The sequence below is a fragment of the Gymnoscopelus braueri genome, assembly GCF_963280865.1.
Source record: "Gymnoscopelus braueri genome assembly, chromosome: 14".
Taxonomy (NCBI): Eukaryota; Metazoa; Chordata; class Actinopteri; order Myctophiformes; family Myctophidae; genus Gymnoscopelus; species Gymnoscopelus braueri.
Genome location: NC_137619.1, coordinates 15,431,704 through 15,448,076, shown reverse-complemented (window position 1 = coordinate 15,448,076; position 16,373 = coordinate 15,431,704). Strand labels below are relative to the sequence as shown.

General features: G+C 41.6%; 1 protein-coding gene and 1 long non-coding RNA gene across 2 annotated transcripts in view; one reads left to right on the top strand and one right to left on the bottom strand.

The window, feature by feature from the left end:
- Positions 1–10,036, top strand: part of LOC308100144 (glycogen phosphorylase, brain form) — a gene marked incomplete at its 3' end in the record, with an annotated part of 29,413 nt that extends 19,377 nt beyond the window's left edge. Inside the window, exons 9-20 of the mRNA XM_080449058.1 lie at positions 1,138–1,230; positions 1,513–1,659; positions 2,513–2,676; positions 3,202–3,316; positions 3,755–3,856; positions 5,443–5,590; positions 6,283–6,341; positions 6,811–6,952; positions 7,134–7,347; positions 7,926–8,060; positions 9,142–9,208; positions 9,869–10,036. Of these exons, the coding sequence (XP_080305184.1) occupies positions 1,138–1,230; positions 1,513–1,659; positions 2,513–2,676; positions 3,202–3,316; positions 3,755–3,856; positions 5,443–5,590; positions 6,283–6,341; positions 6,811–6,952; positions 7,134–7,347; positions 7,926–8,060; positions 9,142–9,208; positions 9,869–10,036 (1,554 nt within the window). The remainder of the gene's footprint in view (positions 1–1,137; positions 1,231–1,512; positions 1,660–2,512; positions 2,677–3,201; positions 3,317–3,754; positions 3,857–5,442; positions 5,591–6,282; positions 6,342–6,810; positions 6,953–7,133; positions 7,348–7,925; positions 8,061–9,141; positions 9,209–9,868) is intronic.
- Positions 10,037–10,354: 318 nt separating this feature from the next.
- LOC308100153 lies at positions 10,355–14,839 on the bottom strand. Its single transcript, XR_013934414.1, has 3 exons — positions 12,774–14,839; positions 10,508–12,305; positions 10,355–10,460 (listed from the first exon to the last, which is right to left on the bottom strand). It is a non-coding gene; the product is annotated as an uncharacterized lncRNA (long non-coding RNA).
- Between the last annotated feature and the right edge of the window lie 1,534 nt (positions 14,840–16,373).

Sequence of the window (16,373 nt, the reverse complement as noted above, 5' to 3'; positions counted from 1 at the left end):
TGACGCAGATGATAGAGTGTCACGCAAATAGCTGAAAAATCCTGGGTTTAAGTGTTTTTCAAACTGCTCAAAATTGTGGACAATCTAAGGGCGGAGCTTACTGGTCAACGTGATACATGTGTTCCTCATGAGTCAAGGCACATGTGTAAGCAGGTTTAATGGCTGTCGGCCAAACGAGGCATGACTTTTGCCTGTTTAAAGTTTGCATTTTCAAAAAATTGCTATAGCGCCCCCGTTTGACCAATTGGAGTAGATTGGTTTCAGTGATATTTGGAATGAGTCTGCATGTATGTGTTAGGGGCAGATGAATAATTGTCATAAAACTGCAATATTCATTGGCTCATTAAAGCTTCATTTTTTCACTTAGAAAAAATCCGCTCCCACCTTTTTGTCGGCATAGGTCCAAAGTTCATGTGTAAAACGTTTCGTGCAGATTACTCAAAAATCCCAGGAGGAGTTTTAACAGTTTTTCATATAATTCAAAATGGTCAGAAGTCAGAGTGTGAAAGTTGTTCAGCATGAGTAGACGCATGTGTCTATCAAAGTTTCATGGCTGTAGGTCAAACAGGGCATGAGTTGTACCTGTTCAAAGTTGGCATTTTCAATTGAGTGTTATAGCGCCACCTTTTGACGAAAGATTGTGAGAATTATTTCTTGATAGTTTTTCATGACCATCTACCATATGGCCGAGTTTCGTAAAAAGCGTATGCACGGTTAAGCCAGAACTGCCAAAAGTGGCAGAAAAAGAAAAAAACTGCCAATATTAAAACAGGGCCAGGAGCCATGCTGGCAGCCTGGCCCCGTAAAAACAACAATGCCGACACAGTAGGTTAATTGTAAAATGTCGACACAGTGTTTTGCTGATACCCAAGACTTTGTTATTGACCTTTCTCTGTCCCAGCAACATACTCTCACGAGATCTAGCTACAGTAAACATAGGACATTTGTGAGATCTGCTGTCAGACGGTGCCCACTTAGGAGACCATTCGTATGCCATTTGTGTACCATTTCCCCTCTAGCGGCTACAATTTGGATTGTGGATCTTCCTAAATATCCACCATCTTTGCTGATACAGCTGGCCCAGGGTTCCTTCTTCTGTGGTGGTCATTATAATGTGTACTTCCTGCGGTGTGCTAGGTGGCTATCCAGCTGAACGACACACACCCAGCGCTGGCCATCCCTGAGCTGATGAGAATACTACTGGACATAGAGCAGCTGGACTGGGACAAGGTCTCTCTTACACACACACACACACACACACACACACACACACACACACACACACACACACACACACACACACACACACACACACACACACACACACACACACACACACAAATTATGGATGCTCCCATTGTGTACTTTTTATTAGGAAGTACATAAAATTATATACAGTCGAAACGTTGTACTTCCTAATACACTTACACAGTTCTTGTCTTGTTCATTGTATTTGCTATCCTGCAAACCGTTGACTTTGTGTTGTGTGTGTGTGTGTGTGTGTATGTGCAGGCATGGGACATCACGGTGCGAACGTGTGCGTACACCAACCACACGGTCCTGCCCGAGGCCCTGGAGAGATGGCCTGTCTGCATGTTTGAGAAGCTGCTCCCCCGACACCTCCTCATCATCTATGAGATCAACCACAGACACCTGGATGTAAGACCAACACACACACATTGCTACTGTATATGCCAGTGGTTTTAAAACCTTTTCATTTCAAGTACCCCCATCATTCTGAGAGTATAAAAATGGAACCAAATGGACCCTAACGGGGTACTGCCAATAAACTGTTGGCAGTGAGGGACAATACATGTTTTCATACAATACATGTTTTGTGACGCCATGTGTTTTAATGGCTACTATTGAGATGTTTAACATCTTAGTGTGCTTTTAGTTTTTAAGCAGTGTAGTTTTTATTTTAATTATTTTGTGTTTTCTTGTTCTTGGGATTTCTACCTGTTTTCAATGTTTTTAGCATGTTTATAATGTTTGTTTGTGTCTTGATGACGTCCACACAGTGACTATATAGCTATTGCTGGTACAATACATACGTATATTGTGCATTCTCCCTTGACAAATAAACACAATATAGACAACAGACATGGAGGCTTAACACAAAAAGCAACTGTACATTACTCTCTCCACAGTCAAGGTGTGATGTTTTTACTGACAGTTGGTAAATCATCTGAACTCAGTGTGCTCTGTGATGTCACCACTAGAGTGCTCTGAAAACAGATTATCAGAGCGTATTTCGGAACGCACCTGTACTGTAACACTCACCGAAACAAGATCCATATACAGTATAGTAGCCTATATGCAAATATGCAGCTGTGGTTCTCAAAAGTGGGGTCCTTGATGGGATTCCAGGATAGTCCACAGCTAAATATAGTTAGGAACCAATTTGTTCCTAACCCCTTACGGATCTGTAACTCTGAGAGTGTACCAAACCAAACCTAAAGCATAACTAACAAGTGTGTGTGTGCGTGCGTATTCGCGTGTGTTTCCTCAGAGAATTGGGTCCTTGTTCCCAGGAGACGTAGAGCGCGTGAGGAGGATGTCCCTGATAGAGGAGGGCAATCCTAAACGCATCAACATGGCTCACCTGTGTGTGGTGGGGTCGCACGCTGTCAACGGAGTGGCCCAGATCCACTCTGACATCGTCAAGAATACTATGTGAGAACAGTCTTTCATGTATTAAAGTTCTCAGTCGCCACGACTGATTTCGGTCATATGGATTCCATAGAAGTCAGCATGTCTTCTATGGAAGCATTTTGCAAAGCGGAAATAGCCAGAGCTTGTAGATAGGCTATTTTCGGTTATTATTTTAAGATTAGAGCATTTGAAGTGGCTATCAAACTAGCAATTATGTTCAGTAGCATCTTCAAAAATCTCAATTGTCCTTGACCTTGATATTTCATATAAAAGCCAAGGTCAAAACATTGCTGATCTATAAGCTCAAAACGCGTCACATAGGTTGGCTATTTTTGCTACTTTAGTGTGACGCTGTTAGTATGACGAAGTAGGGCATTCATTGCACGGCAGCAACGATATACAGTATATATTGTACTGTATGGGTTATTTATACATGTTTGATATACAGTGTATATATTGTACTGTATGTGATATTTATACACGTTTTATATACGGTATATATTGTACTGTATGTGATATTTATACATGTTTGTGTTTATTTTGCAGTTTTAAGGACTTCTATGAGGTCGAGCCAGAGAAGTTTCAGAATAAAACCAACGGTATCACACCTCGACGATGGTTACTGCTCTGTAACCCTGGACTGGCTGATGTTATAATTGAGGTAATAGTCTCATAGGTGTTATAGTCGCGGTAATACTTAGTACCACTACTAGAAGTACTAGCAGTACTCTGCACCTTAATGTTCATGTACATGCACTGATAATCTTCTTGCACTAATGTCTAGGAACAGATACCAGCTGCTATGCTCATGCACCTTATTGTTTTGGATGGATATTCTAATATGTAGACACATTGTTGTCTCTTTTGTATTCCTTCTTTTTGTTCCTTCCCTTGCCCCCCTCCCCCCTCTTCTCTCTCTTTTTCTGTAAACACTCAAAACGATGGAGCTTGCACAAAAATGAATTGCAACCACTGTTTTACACCTGTAAACCTGTGATGTGACAAAAAAATCAGATTCTGATACTACCAGTACTCTTCCTACTACTAGCAGGACTACCAGTAATACTACTAAAGTGGTATTGATGTGTTTGTGATGTAGAGAATCGGAGAGGACTTCCTGACAGACATGTACCAGCTGAAGAAGCTTCTGGACTTCATCGATGACGAAGCTTTCATTAGAGACGTGGCCAAAGTTAAACAGGTACACACCGTGTAATGTCTGTCTGCCAATATATCTGTTAATATGTCTCTGTCTGGCTGGCTGTCTCTGGCTGTCTATTATATCTATCTTTCTGTCTGCCTGCCTGCCTGTCTGTCAGCCTGCCTACATGTCTATTATGCCTGCCTGCCTGCCTGCCTGTCCATGTATGCAACAATAGTCAAGTCTACTTGACTATTACTTAAGTTACTTTAACAACACTACACCTGTTTTTTGATTGATTGAAATTTTTATTAGGCAAAAGAATGTAAAACAACATAGTTACATTTATAATGCTTTTGTCTAAAAGGTCCGGCCAAAAAAGTCCTTGCGGACTTGTTTCCGTTGGGGTCCTTGAGTTAATTTCATAGACCTGATCTGGACCGTTGGCGTAGCGGTCCAGGCACCGAGGCTCAATGTAGCCTGACAGCGCGTCGCGGGTTCGAGTCCCGATCCCGACGGCCTTTGCTGCGTGTCACTCCCCATCTCTCTCCCCATTTCCTGTTTTATCCATAAAGGCATAAAAGCCCCCCCAAAAAACACAAAAAAACCAACAACACTACACCTGCTTACCTGCCTGGATCCTTGGGATCACACTGCACTCCTCCAGTGAATGGACAGATGCTGTGCGTTGCGTAGAGAAAATGGTAAACGCATGTCACGCCTGGTGGTGGGCATGTGCACGAGATGAGCAGTTTCACAGGAGTGCGCCAGAATATGGACACTGGGGTTCCAGTGGTTAAAGGACGACTTCACCCATTTTCAACCCATCTTCATATAATTGGTCCTCACTAATGCTCATAATATGGTACCGTTTTTGGCTACTCGTTCTGTGTCTCAGTGGAGGGCTGTGGACAGTTCAGATCCCGCCTACCAGTGACATCATCGCTGGGGAATCCATGCTAATAGAAACTGCAGGCTTCCAAAAATGTTGCTTTCAAAATCTAAAATGTTAAATCTTAGCCACGATGCAAAAAGTTTATTAAAAAGAAACCAACGTTTCGTCAGTAAAGTCTTCCTCAGGGTTGTTTGAAAACTAAAACCTGCCTATTGATGATGTCACTGGTAGGCGGGTTTCTTCAGTGTCCACAGCCCTCTCCTTATGAGACACAGACCGACTAGAAAAAAAGGTACCATTTTATCATGAGCATTAGTGTCGACCAATTATACGAAGATAGGTTGAAAATGAATGAAGTTGTCCTTTAAGAGTAGAACAACAGGAACGTAGGTTTAGGACGATAATACCAATACATCATAAATGTTTAGAACACTGGTTCTCAAAGTGGGGTCTGGGGATCCCAGGGGTGCCACCGCCCAGCAAAATGAGGAGCACTTGAACCCCATTTATTTATTTATATATGTTTTTGCTATAAGAATAGGAGGTTAAATGCAAGTTCACAACTCGTCGCAATGCGTGATCGCAGATCGCCGTGGGCAGATCAGGGTTTTTTTTTTTTTTTTTTTACAAATCTTGCCAAACATCAATGTCGGGGTCCTTAACATGTTGACAACCGCTAGTGTGGCGGGCTCCCTTTTCCACCCATGTTTCACAAATGGCTTTAATCCCTTCGTTCTTGTGTGTCAACCAGGAGAACAAGCAGAAATTTGCGGCGTACCTGGAGAAAGAGTACCAGGTGAAGATCAACCCAGAGTCCATCTTTGACGTTCAGGTGAAGAGAATCCACGAGTACAAGAGACAGCTGCTCAACTGCCTGCATATCATCACCCTGTACAACCGTAAGTAGGGAGGTCTCGAAATGCACCAATTAAATGCACTGTCTCAGCCACGATTTATTTCAGTCTATTCGATTCCACAGAAGTCAAGGATGTCTTCTATGGAAGCATGTCACGCGCCAAAAAGTTTACAAGTTTACATCGCATCTAAGCTTGTAGATTTTCAGTTATTAGTTATTTTAAGATGAAAGAGTATTTGAAGAGGTTTAAACTAGCAATAGTATCTTAGCACTCACTTGGTCCTTTTTGGATTTCTCCAGCAGAGCAGATCATACACGACGGACGTTTCGCCCGCAGGCCTTCCTCAGTGTGAATGAAACATATCAGACATAGGTGTCACTTATAAAGGGGACCTAGGTGTCTCGCACAAAGTGGTCCGAGTGAGTGTCCGGTTGTCATAGTGCCAACATTTTTTACTCAAATGGGTCAAAACAAGATAGTGAATAGATAGTATTTCAATTCTTTTGTTTCACAATTTTGGTAAAACCAGTCTGTGCGAGTTCCTAGAGAACCCCTATATAGAGACAGACTCTCATTTGTATTATTATTTATGAAGGCCAAATTTAATTTATAAAAAACAGCCAAGCAACAGTTCCTCAATGAGCCCGTTAGGGGATGACAGCCATTTTCTTACCTGTATGTGGGTGTAATACTTGATTACCTCTGATCATTATTTTCTTGTTGTTGTTGTTTAGGCATCAAGAAAAATCCCAGCAAGCACTTTGTTCCCAGGACAGTGATGATTGGAGGAAAGGTACAGTTAAACTTACATCTGTATTATGTAACTTTTTTTATGTGTGAATACAATGTTATTTTATACAATCTGTATGGTAGAGTATGTTAATACAATTTAACTTATACAATCTGTATGGTAGAGTATGTTAATAAAATATAACTTGAAATGAAATGGGGTGGTTGTATTTGGTCTCCCTGCTCTTTTATTGAGATCATGGGTCTGGTTTGACACGATCTTGACCTGACAACCCTAACCTGGAGCTCAAATAATCCCCCCTGAGCAAGCAGGCAGGCTCTATTAGCTCAGTGGTAAACATTTCATGAATTTTGCTTTTGCATTATTATAATTTTTATATTAATGCTATAATATCAATACATTCGTAGTACTTTGCCAATTATTTGTGGGCCCACTTAGGATATCCTCAAGCCCACTGGTGGGTATGAGAACCACTGATGAATCAAATGTGATGAGACGTGTGTTCCACTAGGCGGCGCCAGGTTACCACATGGCCAAGATGATCATCAAGTTGATCACATCAGTGGGTCAGGTGGTCAACAATGACCCCACAGTGGGAGACAGGCTGAAGGTCATCTACCTGGAGAACTACAGGGTGTCTCTGGCCGAGAAAGGTATGCCGTGCGTGCGTGCGTTCTCATTACTTGTAAAGTATGCAGGCTCATCTAAAACAATTGAATATCATGGAAAAGTTGATTACGCTATTTCACAAATCCCAGATTAGGACTAGGCCCTAACAAAATGTTTCAGTCGTGAGATTCTATTTTGCTTTAACCCATGTTGTTTGGTTCACAGTGATCCCAGCAGCAGACCTGTCGGAGCAGATCTCCACGGCCGGTACGGAGGCCTCAGGCACGGGCAACATGAAGTTCATGCTGAACGGAGCGCTGACCATCGGCACCATGGACGGGGCCACCGTGGAGATGGCCCAGGAGGCCGGGGAGGACAACCTGTTCATCTTCGGCATGAGGGTGGAGGACGTGGACCACATGGACCAGCAGCAGCAGGGGTGAGTGAAAAGATTCATCATCCGCTTTCAGGGCATTTACAGCAGTGGTTCTCAAACCTTTTCGTGCCAAGGACCCCCAAATTGATGTGTATTTGGCCGCGGACCCCCCCTCATCTGAAAATGTTTTGTCCCAGGGACCCCCCCAGAAGAGAAGATTTGTGTTAAAAAAAAAGTATTATGAAATTTATTATGAAATTATTCAAAATCTTCCAAACATTTTCGATATTTTTCAATTATTTTTCAAAAATAGCAGATAAACAAGCATAGCAGCGCGTTACTTTGTGTCACGCTGTGAGCTTGTAGATCTGCTGTTTTTGAATAGCCAATGTATAAATGGATTTACACAACATCTCTGTCGGGCAGAAACCTCATATCTCCATATTTAAACGTTTTATGTTGATGTCCTAACAAGTATCTATCCACTTCGTGCCTTGTGGCACATAAGGCCTTCACAGTGGAAGCGCTCTGTGGAGGCCTTATGTGCCACAAGGCACAAAGTGGATAGGTAACAGGTAACCTCACAAGTATAGTAATACAAAACTGTGTGTGTGTGTGTGTGTGTGTGTGTGTGTGTCCAGGTACAATGCCAGAGAGTACTACGACAGTCTGCCGGAGCTGAGGCAGGTGATGGATCAAATTGAGAGCGGGTGCTTCAGTCCTTCACAGCCAGACCTATTTAAAGATGTGGTCCACATGCTCATGAACAACGACAGGTAGGAAGTAGGAACAGGAGGGACGGGCCACTCCAAGGCATCCTGGGAGCTCAGGATGTGAAACCCTGGGTGTGAAAATGGTCTTCAAATGATCCCCATTGGGGACATTTTGTTAGTTGATAGCTAGATAGATAGAAAAATATTTTGAGAATGTGTACATTTTCAGTAAATTGCACATTGACAGCTACATTTAACACTATGCGATGATATGCAAGAGTGCGGTCTAGCCAACACCAACTCGGGACTCCTGAATCGCTACCCTCCACACTCCTATCTAGCATCAGGGTCTTGAGCTCTACAGTGTTGTTAGCCAAGCTGTCACGCCTCAGTGCATCTACGTAGGTGTTGCGCTTCTTGTCTTTCCTGGCTTTGTCCTGGGTTGGCTCCCATCGTGTCAGTTTGCTTGCCACTAGTCCTGGGTGCCTGACGTAGTGCCCTGCCAGCCTCATCCTTCTCTCTCTGACTTTGTCTGTGACCCGTGGTAGGTCCCCGTAGAGGACCACGTTTCTGATGTAGTCCGTCTATGTGACACCTAGTGCCATTCGTAGCATTCTTGTGTAGACTCCATCCAGGGCCCTTTCCTGTTGTGCTGTGAGGGTCCATGTCTCAGCCCCATACAGCAGTACTGACTCCACTGTGAGGGTCCATGTCTCAGCCCCATACAGCAGTACTGACTCCACTGTGAGGGTCCATGTCTCAGCCCCATACAGCAGTACTGACTCCACTGTGAGGGTCCATGTCTCAGCCCCATACAGCAGTACTGACTCCACTGTGAGGGTCCATGTCTCAGCCCCATACAGCAGTACTGACTCCACTGTGAGGGTCCATGTCTCAGCCCCATACAGCAGTACTGACTCCACTGTGAGGGTCCATGTCTCGGCCCCATACAGCAGTACTGACTCCACTGTGAGGGTCCATGTCTCAGCCCCATATGGCAGTACTGACTCCACTGTGAGGGTCCATGTCCCGGCCCCATACAGCAGTACTGACTCCACTGTAGCTACTGTACGAACAGCCGCCTTTTGAGGTCTTCTCCTATGTCTGATTTCCACTATAAAGTGTGTTTGTTGTCTGTCTCTAGGTTCAAAGTGTTTGCTGACTATGAGGCCTATATCCACAGCCAGGAGGCTGTCAGTGAGCTCTACAAGGTAACGCTCAACAATTATTGCTAGTTTGATCTCCATGTCACCTTGTTCCAGTCATGGAAGACGTACTCAGATTATGTACTTAAGTAAAAGTAGCAATACCGTATAGAAAAATACTCTGTAACAACTAAAAAGTCCTGTATTCACACTTTTACTTGAGTAAAAGTTCAAACGTATTGGCATCAAAATTATATTTAAAGACGACTTCAACCATTTTCCATCTTATCTTCATAGAATTGGTCCTCACTAATGCTCATTATAATATGGCACAATTTCCGTTGACTTGCTCTGTGTCTCATTGGTGGGCTGTGGACAGTTCAGAAACCTGCCTACCGATGACATCATCAATTGGGATTCCAAGCCAATAGAAACTACAGCCTTTCTCTTCCTGGAAAGTTGTTGAACGTTGGCATGTTAAACCTGCCAGGTTTCTGAACTGTCCACAGCCCTCCTCTGAGACACAGAGTGAGTAGACAGAAATGGTGCATCTTTTAATGAACATTAGTAAGGACCAATCGTATGAAGATATGCTGAAAATGGGTGAAGTGGTCCGCATCAAAGTAAAAGTACTCAAATTATTTTGTAGATCTGCTATTTTTGTTGTGAGCTTGTAGTTAGCGACGCTAGGGTTCATGTGGCTTAATGAGTGTCTGTCCTCACCAGAACCCCAAGGAATGGACACGCGTGGTGATCAGGAACATCGCGGGCTCGGGCAAGTTCTCCAGCGATCGGACCATCTCCCAGTACGCCACCGAGATCTGGGGGGTGGAGCCTTCCGACATCAAAATCCCGCCCCCTAACGAGCCGCTGTTTGAGTCCCGTGAGGCATGAGGCGTTCGTTTACACGGTGACACGACTTAACGTCATCCTCAGTTATCGTTTTGTAATTTGTATGCAAGTTATCTGAAGACGGAGCTGGGGTGATATCATGATGTTTATGGACAAGAAGTCAATATACAACATGTCATCCCCACTAAAGCCCCATTTATACTTTGTCACGCGACGGTGCAGAATAGCAGACTTACAAGCTCATCGTGACGGAACATAAATTAGGCTTAACGGTCATCTTTTCTCTAAACTTCCTCAAGTACGCAATTACTGGGATCACACACAGAGAACGGATGATCCTGGTGAATGTATGGGATGTGTCGGCGTTGAATGTTTAATATTGTTCATTCAAATATATCATATTCTATAATGCGGTATATAAAATACTGTGTGACCCTGCCTGATACCATTGCTGTCGGGCAGAAACCTCTTATCTCCATATTCGAACTTTGTGTTTTTTTTCCGCAAATTAACGCCCTACTTGATCATACTAAAGCGTCACACAAAAGCATCAAAAGTAGCACATCCCCTTACGCTGCGTTTTGAGCACATAGATCTGCTGCTTTTGCTATTTTTTGAATTTGACATTTGAGGTTTCCCCCCAACAGTGACAATATAGACATGTAAACACGCGTTTCTTTGAAATCTGCCATTGCTTACCTCCACTCCCTCTGAGGGATGATAAAGGTCAATTATCACTTACTGGTGACAAGCATTAAGTCACTGATAGTGGAACGTTACTCCTGCAAGTGAGGGAGAGAGAAAGTTGCAGCTTAAAATGGCACAAAAAAACCCCATAGTTGAACATGGGGGGGGGGGGGGAGACACTCCTCTAGTAGCCTGGCATGGCCAGACTAATATCACTGCGAGGGCTTGTTTTTGTTTTTTTTGCACTGGCAGATTCGTCTGGTTTCCAGGCTACTCCTCTAGGGCTGGGCGATACGGACAAAATATGACGATGAGCAAAAACTATCTATCGATATCGTGACGATAATACTGTGAATATTGTGATCATAAAAAAATGTAGAAAGCCGATCTACATGCCTGATGTCCCATGTTGTGTGCCTGCCTGTAGATCAGTTATTTTAGCTATTTTTTAAGTCATATCTTGTAACTTTGTCCATTTAAAAACGTTATCTTTATCGATATATTTCACAATACCTATTTCACATAAATGTGTGATAAATTGTGTGACCACTACTCTGACTATTTTAGTTGTGAGTGTCTGCTGTTGTATTCCACCTACACCAGTGGGGGTTATTGAGGGGGTTCCAAGAGGTGTCCTCAACATAATGATTGATAGCTAGGAACCAAATGGACCATTATTATGGGTCTATAACTCTGAGAGGAGGTCCGTGGCTTAATGGCATACCAAACTGAGCCACTGCCCTACACTCCTGCCAAAAAGACCCAGGCAAGTGCTTTGAAACAGGAATTGTATGTTTTCTTTAATTTCTATGTTTTTTTCTGCAAATGTATTACTAGCAAAGCCGGCTGCAAAAACAAGCTATGAACAGATCTGTAATGACTATGTTTGTATAATATACAAATAACATGCATAAAGATCAAATGCATCACGTACAACACAAAAAGGCCTGCCAACCTTGGCATGTCTGATGTGGAGTATGTACTTATGAATGCTAGAGCCGTGTTTCTCAAATTTTTCATGTCAAGGACCCCCCAAATTATGTATTTGGCCACCGACCCCCCCATCTGAAATTATGCTGTGCCAGGGACCTCCATACAAGATCACAATACCAGATTTGTGTTGCTAAAATGTTTCAAAAATATTCAAAAGTGTTCTTGTTTTTTATTTTATTTTATTTTTGATGTATCTGATGTACTGTATATAGGGGTTAAAGTAGTTAAGGAGCACTTAACCCATTTTCAACCTTATCTGCATATAATTGGTCCTCACTAATGCTCATTATAAGATGGCACCACTTCTGTCTACTCATAGATAGATAATGCATTATGCAAGGGATAATTGACGGCGAGCCGGTCATTGTTGAGAAATAAACCCCGACAGGATGATTAGATCCTGAAGCGGAGGTCTGACCTTTAAAGTATAACGGGTTAAAAGCAGAAAAAGACAACACTTGCCATATCACAATATTACACCATCAAAAAACACAGATGATAGCTTGTCTCATATCACGATATTGATAGAATATCTATATATTGCCCAGCCCTACACTCCTCCGCCGAAAACTAGTTTGGAATAGCAACGTGTCAAGCTAGCATCACAATATATGAATGTTTGGGGCCAGGCCTAGGGCTTTCACCAACTAGTCGACTAGTCGACTAGTATAACCACTAGTCGACTTTGTTGGTACTAGTCGAATAGTTGAAAAAAAAAGAAAACGTTTTTTTCTTTCTTTTTTTTTTGTAATTTGTTTTAATGCCATAGTAATGCCCCATCTTACTATTATTATTATCCTCCTGACTTTATTTTTTATTATATAAAAGCCTATTATTGGTCAATGGGGATCCTTGGAGACGCTGCTGTGGTGCTGTGCTGCTGTGCCAGAAGCGCTTCCCTTAAAACGCCATAAAAATAAGGGCAGGAGGATAATAATAATAGTAATATAGTAGTAGGATGGCATTAAAACAATGCCCCCCCCCCCATTTTTTTTTTTTGTAATTCTTTTTTAAAATGTAAATTTCGACTAGTCGACTACTACGTGGTCAAATGAGTCGACTTGTAAAAATCATTAGTTGTGAATGCCTATAGCCAGGCCTACTATTTATCATAAAAGCATGCAAGCATTAGATGCTAAATTGCTGCTGTTTATTTCGGTACTGATAAAACATGGTTCAGACATGGTGTTGAACAAGTGTAGACCAGCGCATCTACACAGGGAAATCCTCAGTCTTAATTTAACTCGAGTGTGAAAATGTAAAAATGTGTCTTATGTGAATTGCAATACATGCTTTTTCTGATGCTTTTTTCGGAAATGGAGATGATCTAAATACAAATTGACGTCATTCAGAACTGATGGGAGGTCTCAGAACATTTTCTCAGAAGTCATGCAGCCCCAGATTTTCTGATTCCTTCCGAAACGTTGGAAAGAAATCTTTATTTGTCCTTGCAGAAATGTATTTTGTTCCAAGCAGCCATCAGGACACAGAAATCACAAAACACAATACACAAACAGATCACACAATACATTGATAACACCACACAACAGTCATAGTTCGAGAGGCATCTCATACAGTATCACATTATGTGCAGAACTGAGATTGGGCCTGTTTGTTCAGAAGTCCTATACTTGTGGGGACCAATGATCTCTAGTCTGAACCCGAGCTTGCAACTGCAGTACTGTGTACCGTCGTCCTGATGGTAAAAGGCGGTATTGACTGTATAGTATCAAAGGTACAACATGTCTATAAAGCATATCTTGACCTTGACAGTTTGACTGTTAGAGTTAAATTAACACTGAGGATTTTACAGATTATTTTTTTCAGGCAGCTGGTTGTGCTGCATGTTGAACCATTTAGGGTCACATTTTACTCTGTTTTACAACAGTGTTGTGTCGGCTCTATTAAAGTGCCTTGTTTGTTTTTGGACCATTAATGTCCTTAAATTAATTTAAAAAAAATGTCACTGTTGCCTTTAATGCACACACTGTCCTGTTTGAACTATGTGACATGTTGGTATTTTTATGTGGTGGAATAGTGTACAGTTATAATATTATAGAGCACATTTGTGTGCACTCTTATTCCCGGACGTCAGGTCCAGGGATCAACAGGGCTCCAAATGGACTCTCTGAAACTGTGTGGGTCCATTTGGTTCCATCTGTACACTCTCAAAGTTAAATTAACACTGAGGTTTTTTCAGTGTAGTTAGGGGACCCAGAGATTAATAAATAAAAATGGTTTCCAAAGGGGGTCTGTGTCCCATATCGTTGTTGTCGGGCAGAAACCTCCAAAGATATCTCCATATTTTAAATTTGTGTTTTTTCGTAAATTTCTTCGTAAAAAACCTACTTGATCATTTGTTTCGAGCTTGTAGATCTGCTACTTTTACAGTTTTTTTTATTTGAATTCTGAAAAGTAACAGTTTTGAACATATGAGATTGAGAATCATTGGAATAGTGCATGCAATGGTGGCAAGTGTTACGAATCCATGTCCCATTGACTTCCAGCAACATTAATCTATATTAACCGAGACTTACAGTCATATTAAGAATACTCCTTTGACTTAGAGTTAAGTGTCACAGTAAGATTCGATCCCATTGACTTCCATTGAAACTTGAACTGTGGCTATGTTCAAACTGATTTGCCTGCAGTGTGAACAAGGCCTTAAGAATGCCAGGCTTCCAGTTGAACAAAAACATCAGGATCTCAATGGCCATGTTTGATACTGGCAACCCAATCAGATTTTTTGACCAATTCCAGATTGGAATCGGATTGATCTGAACAGCAGACAGGAACCTCATGGAAACTGATTTTTGGGAATCATATTGGATCCACATTCCTCTGGTTTGAAATGTGATTTCTAAAGATGTGTCTCAGTCTCTGACACTGAAGCTTGATTTATATACTGTCACTGAAGGACCTGGCACAACTTATGGGTAATGTAGTCGGTTCTGAATTATGAGATTCATGCACGTCTAACTCAAAGCTGTTGTCTGTAAGTACTGTATCAACTGAGATCGCAGCAATCATGTATATATCGTTGAGATTAAAGTTTTTTTTTTATGTAAACATACTCGTCTTCTTTGTATTTGACCTGCTTTCAACTTTTCTCTTTTATGCTTGTTGCGTTCGTTAATATGCTCTGAGAATCAGTTCCAATTTCAGTGCGCTCTGGTGTTCATATCATAGAGCCCTCTGCTCTGTCTGAATGTCAGTTAATTAACCAACATCAGAGATGATAATCCTTAACTAACATAATTTTCATCTTTTATTAAAATTCATTGAAAATATAAATTCATCCCATATATATTATAAAAAGCAGCTTTTTCTTTTAAGCTTTTTCCCACACGTCCCATCCAGGTCTGCTGGCAGTACACCTACACGCTGTCTACTGGAGACAGACTGGCCAACCGACAGTGATGGAAGAAGTACTCACATGTTTTACTTAAGTAAAAGTATTAGATAAGACATGGTCCTTAAAATTCAGTGGAACGCTGTTTCCTTTCATTAGATTGTCAGTGCCAACCAATGGCCTTGGATGCATGAATTATGACCAACGTACTTATAGAAGAGAAAGATAAGATATGGCTGATACAATTCAGTGGAATACTGTTTATTAAAGATAAGATATGGCTGATACAATTCAGTACATGGAATACTGTTTCCTAAGAGCTGTCAGTGATTTGATTAATTATTGTTAGCCATCTTGAGTAAGGGACACTTTAATGAGCTTGTCTAAAAAACTAAAAAGTTCAACAACATAAGTGCAAGTAGTATACAGTACGATAGAAAGATAGATGGATGGTTAAAAGATAATATGTAGTTAATAAATTAACAGATTCAGCTTCCACAAGGTGCAATTTATCTCTTAAATTTTATCTTTAATTATATTTTTTCATTTTAGCTGTTTTATTCAGCATAGATAGGGCACTTGTGAACTTTGACCCGCTGTGGGTCTACGGCACCTGGACCGGACTGAGTGACCTTCACAAGGACGGCAGCTGGATGTGGTCTGACGGGTCCAAGGTGAGCTTTTTTTACCTTAACTTCTTTTTTTTTGCACCTAAGTTGTTATACCTTTCAAGCTGGGTCATTTTAGTTGTTGCTATATATCGCTGTTGTCGGGCAGAAACCTCTCATCTCCATATTCTATCTTGTTGTGTTTTTTCATAATGAATGCCCTACAGATCCACCAGCTCGAAACACGCCGCGAAGCGACACGTTTCGAGCTTGTCGATCTGCTACTTTTGCTATTTTTTTTACATATGAGGTTTCCACTAGACGGAGGTGATTTATAGTCGAATTTCTTTTAACATTTTCCAGAAAACTTTTAGTGTCAGCCACAGGTCTAAATGGGATAATTATTACCTGCCCTATTGTGTTGTTCCACCCACTAATTAATAACATGACCTGTGGGTGTCTATTTATGTGGGTGGGGTACACACATATCGAGTTTGACCCGATGAAGAGCCTTGGCTCGAAACGTTGTCATTAGATTACATTGGAGCAGATGAGTGTGCAGGTTCTTTATTTATTTATTTTTCTCCTAGGTGAACTTCACCATGTGGGGTACCGGAGAGCCAAACAATTCATTTGGAAGAGAACACTGTGTCACACATGTTTCTACTAAATCATGGAATGACGATCAATGTTCCATTCAGTTCCCTTCTGTTTGTAAATCTCGTGTCTGATAACTGGA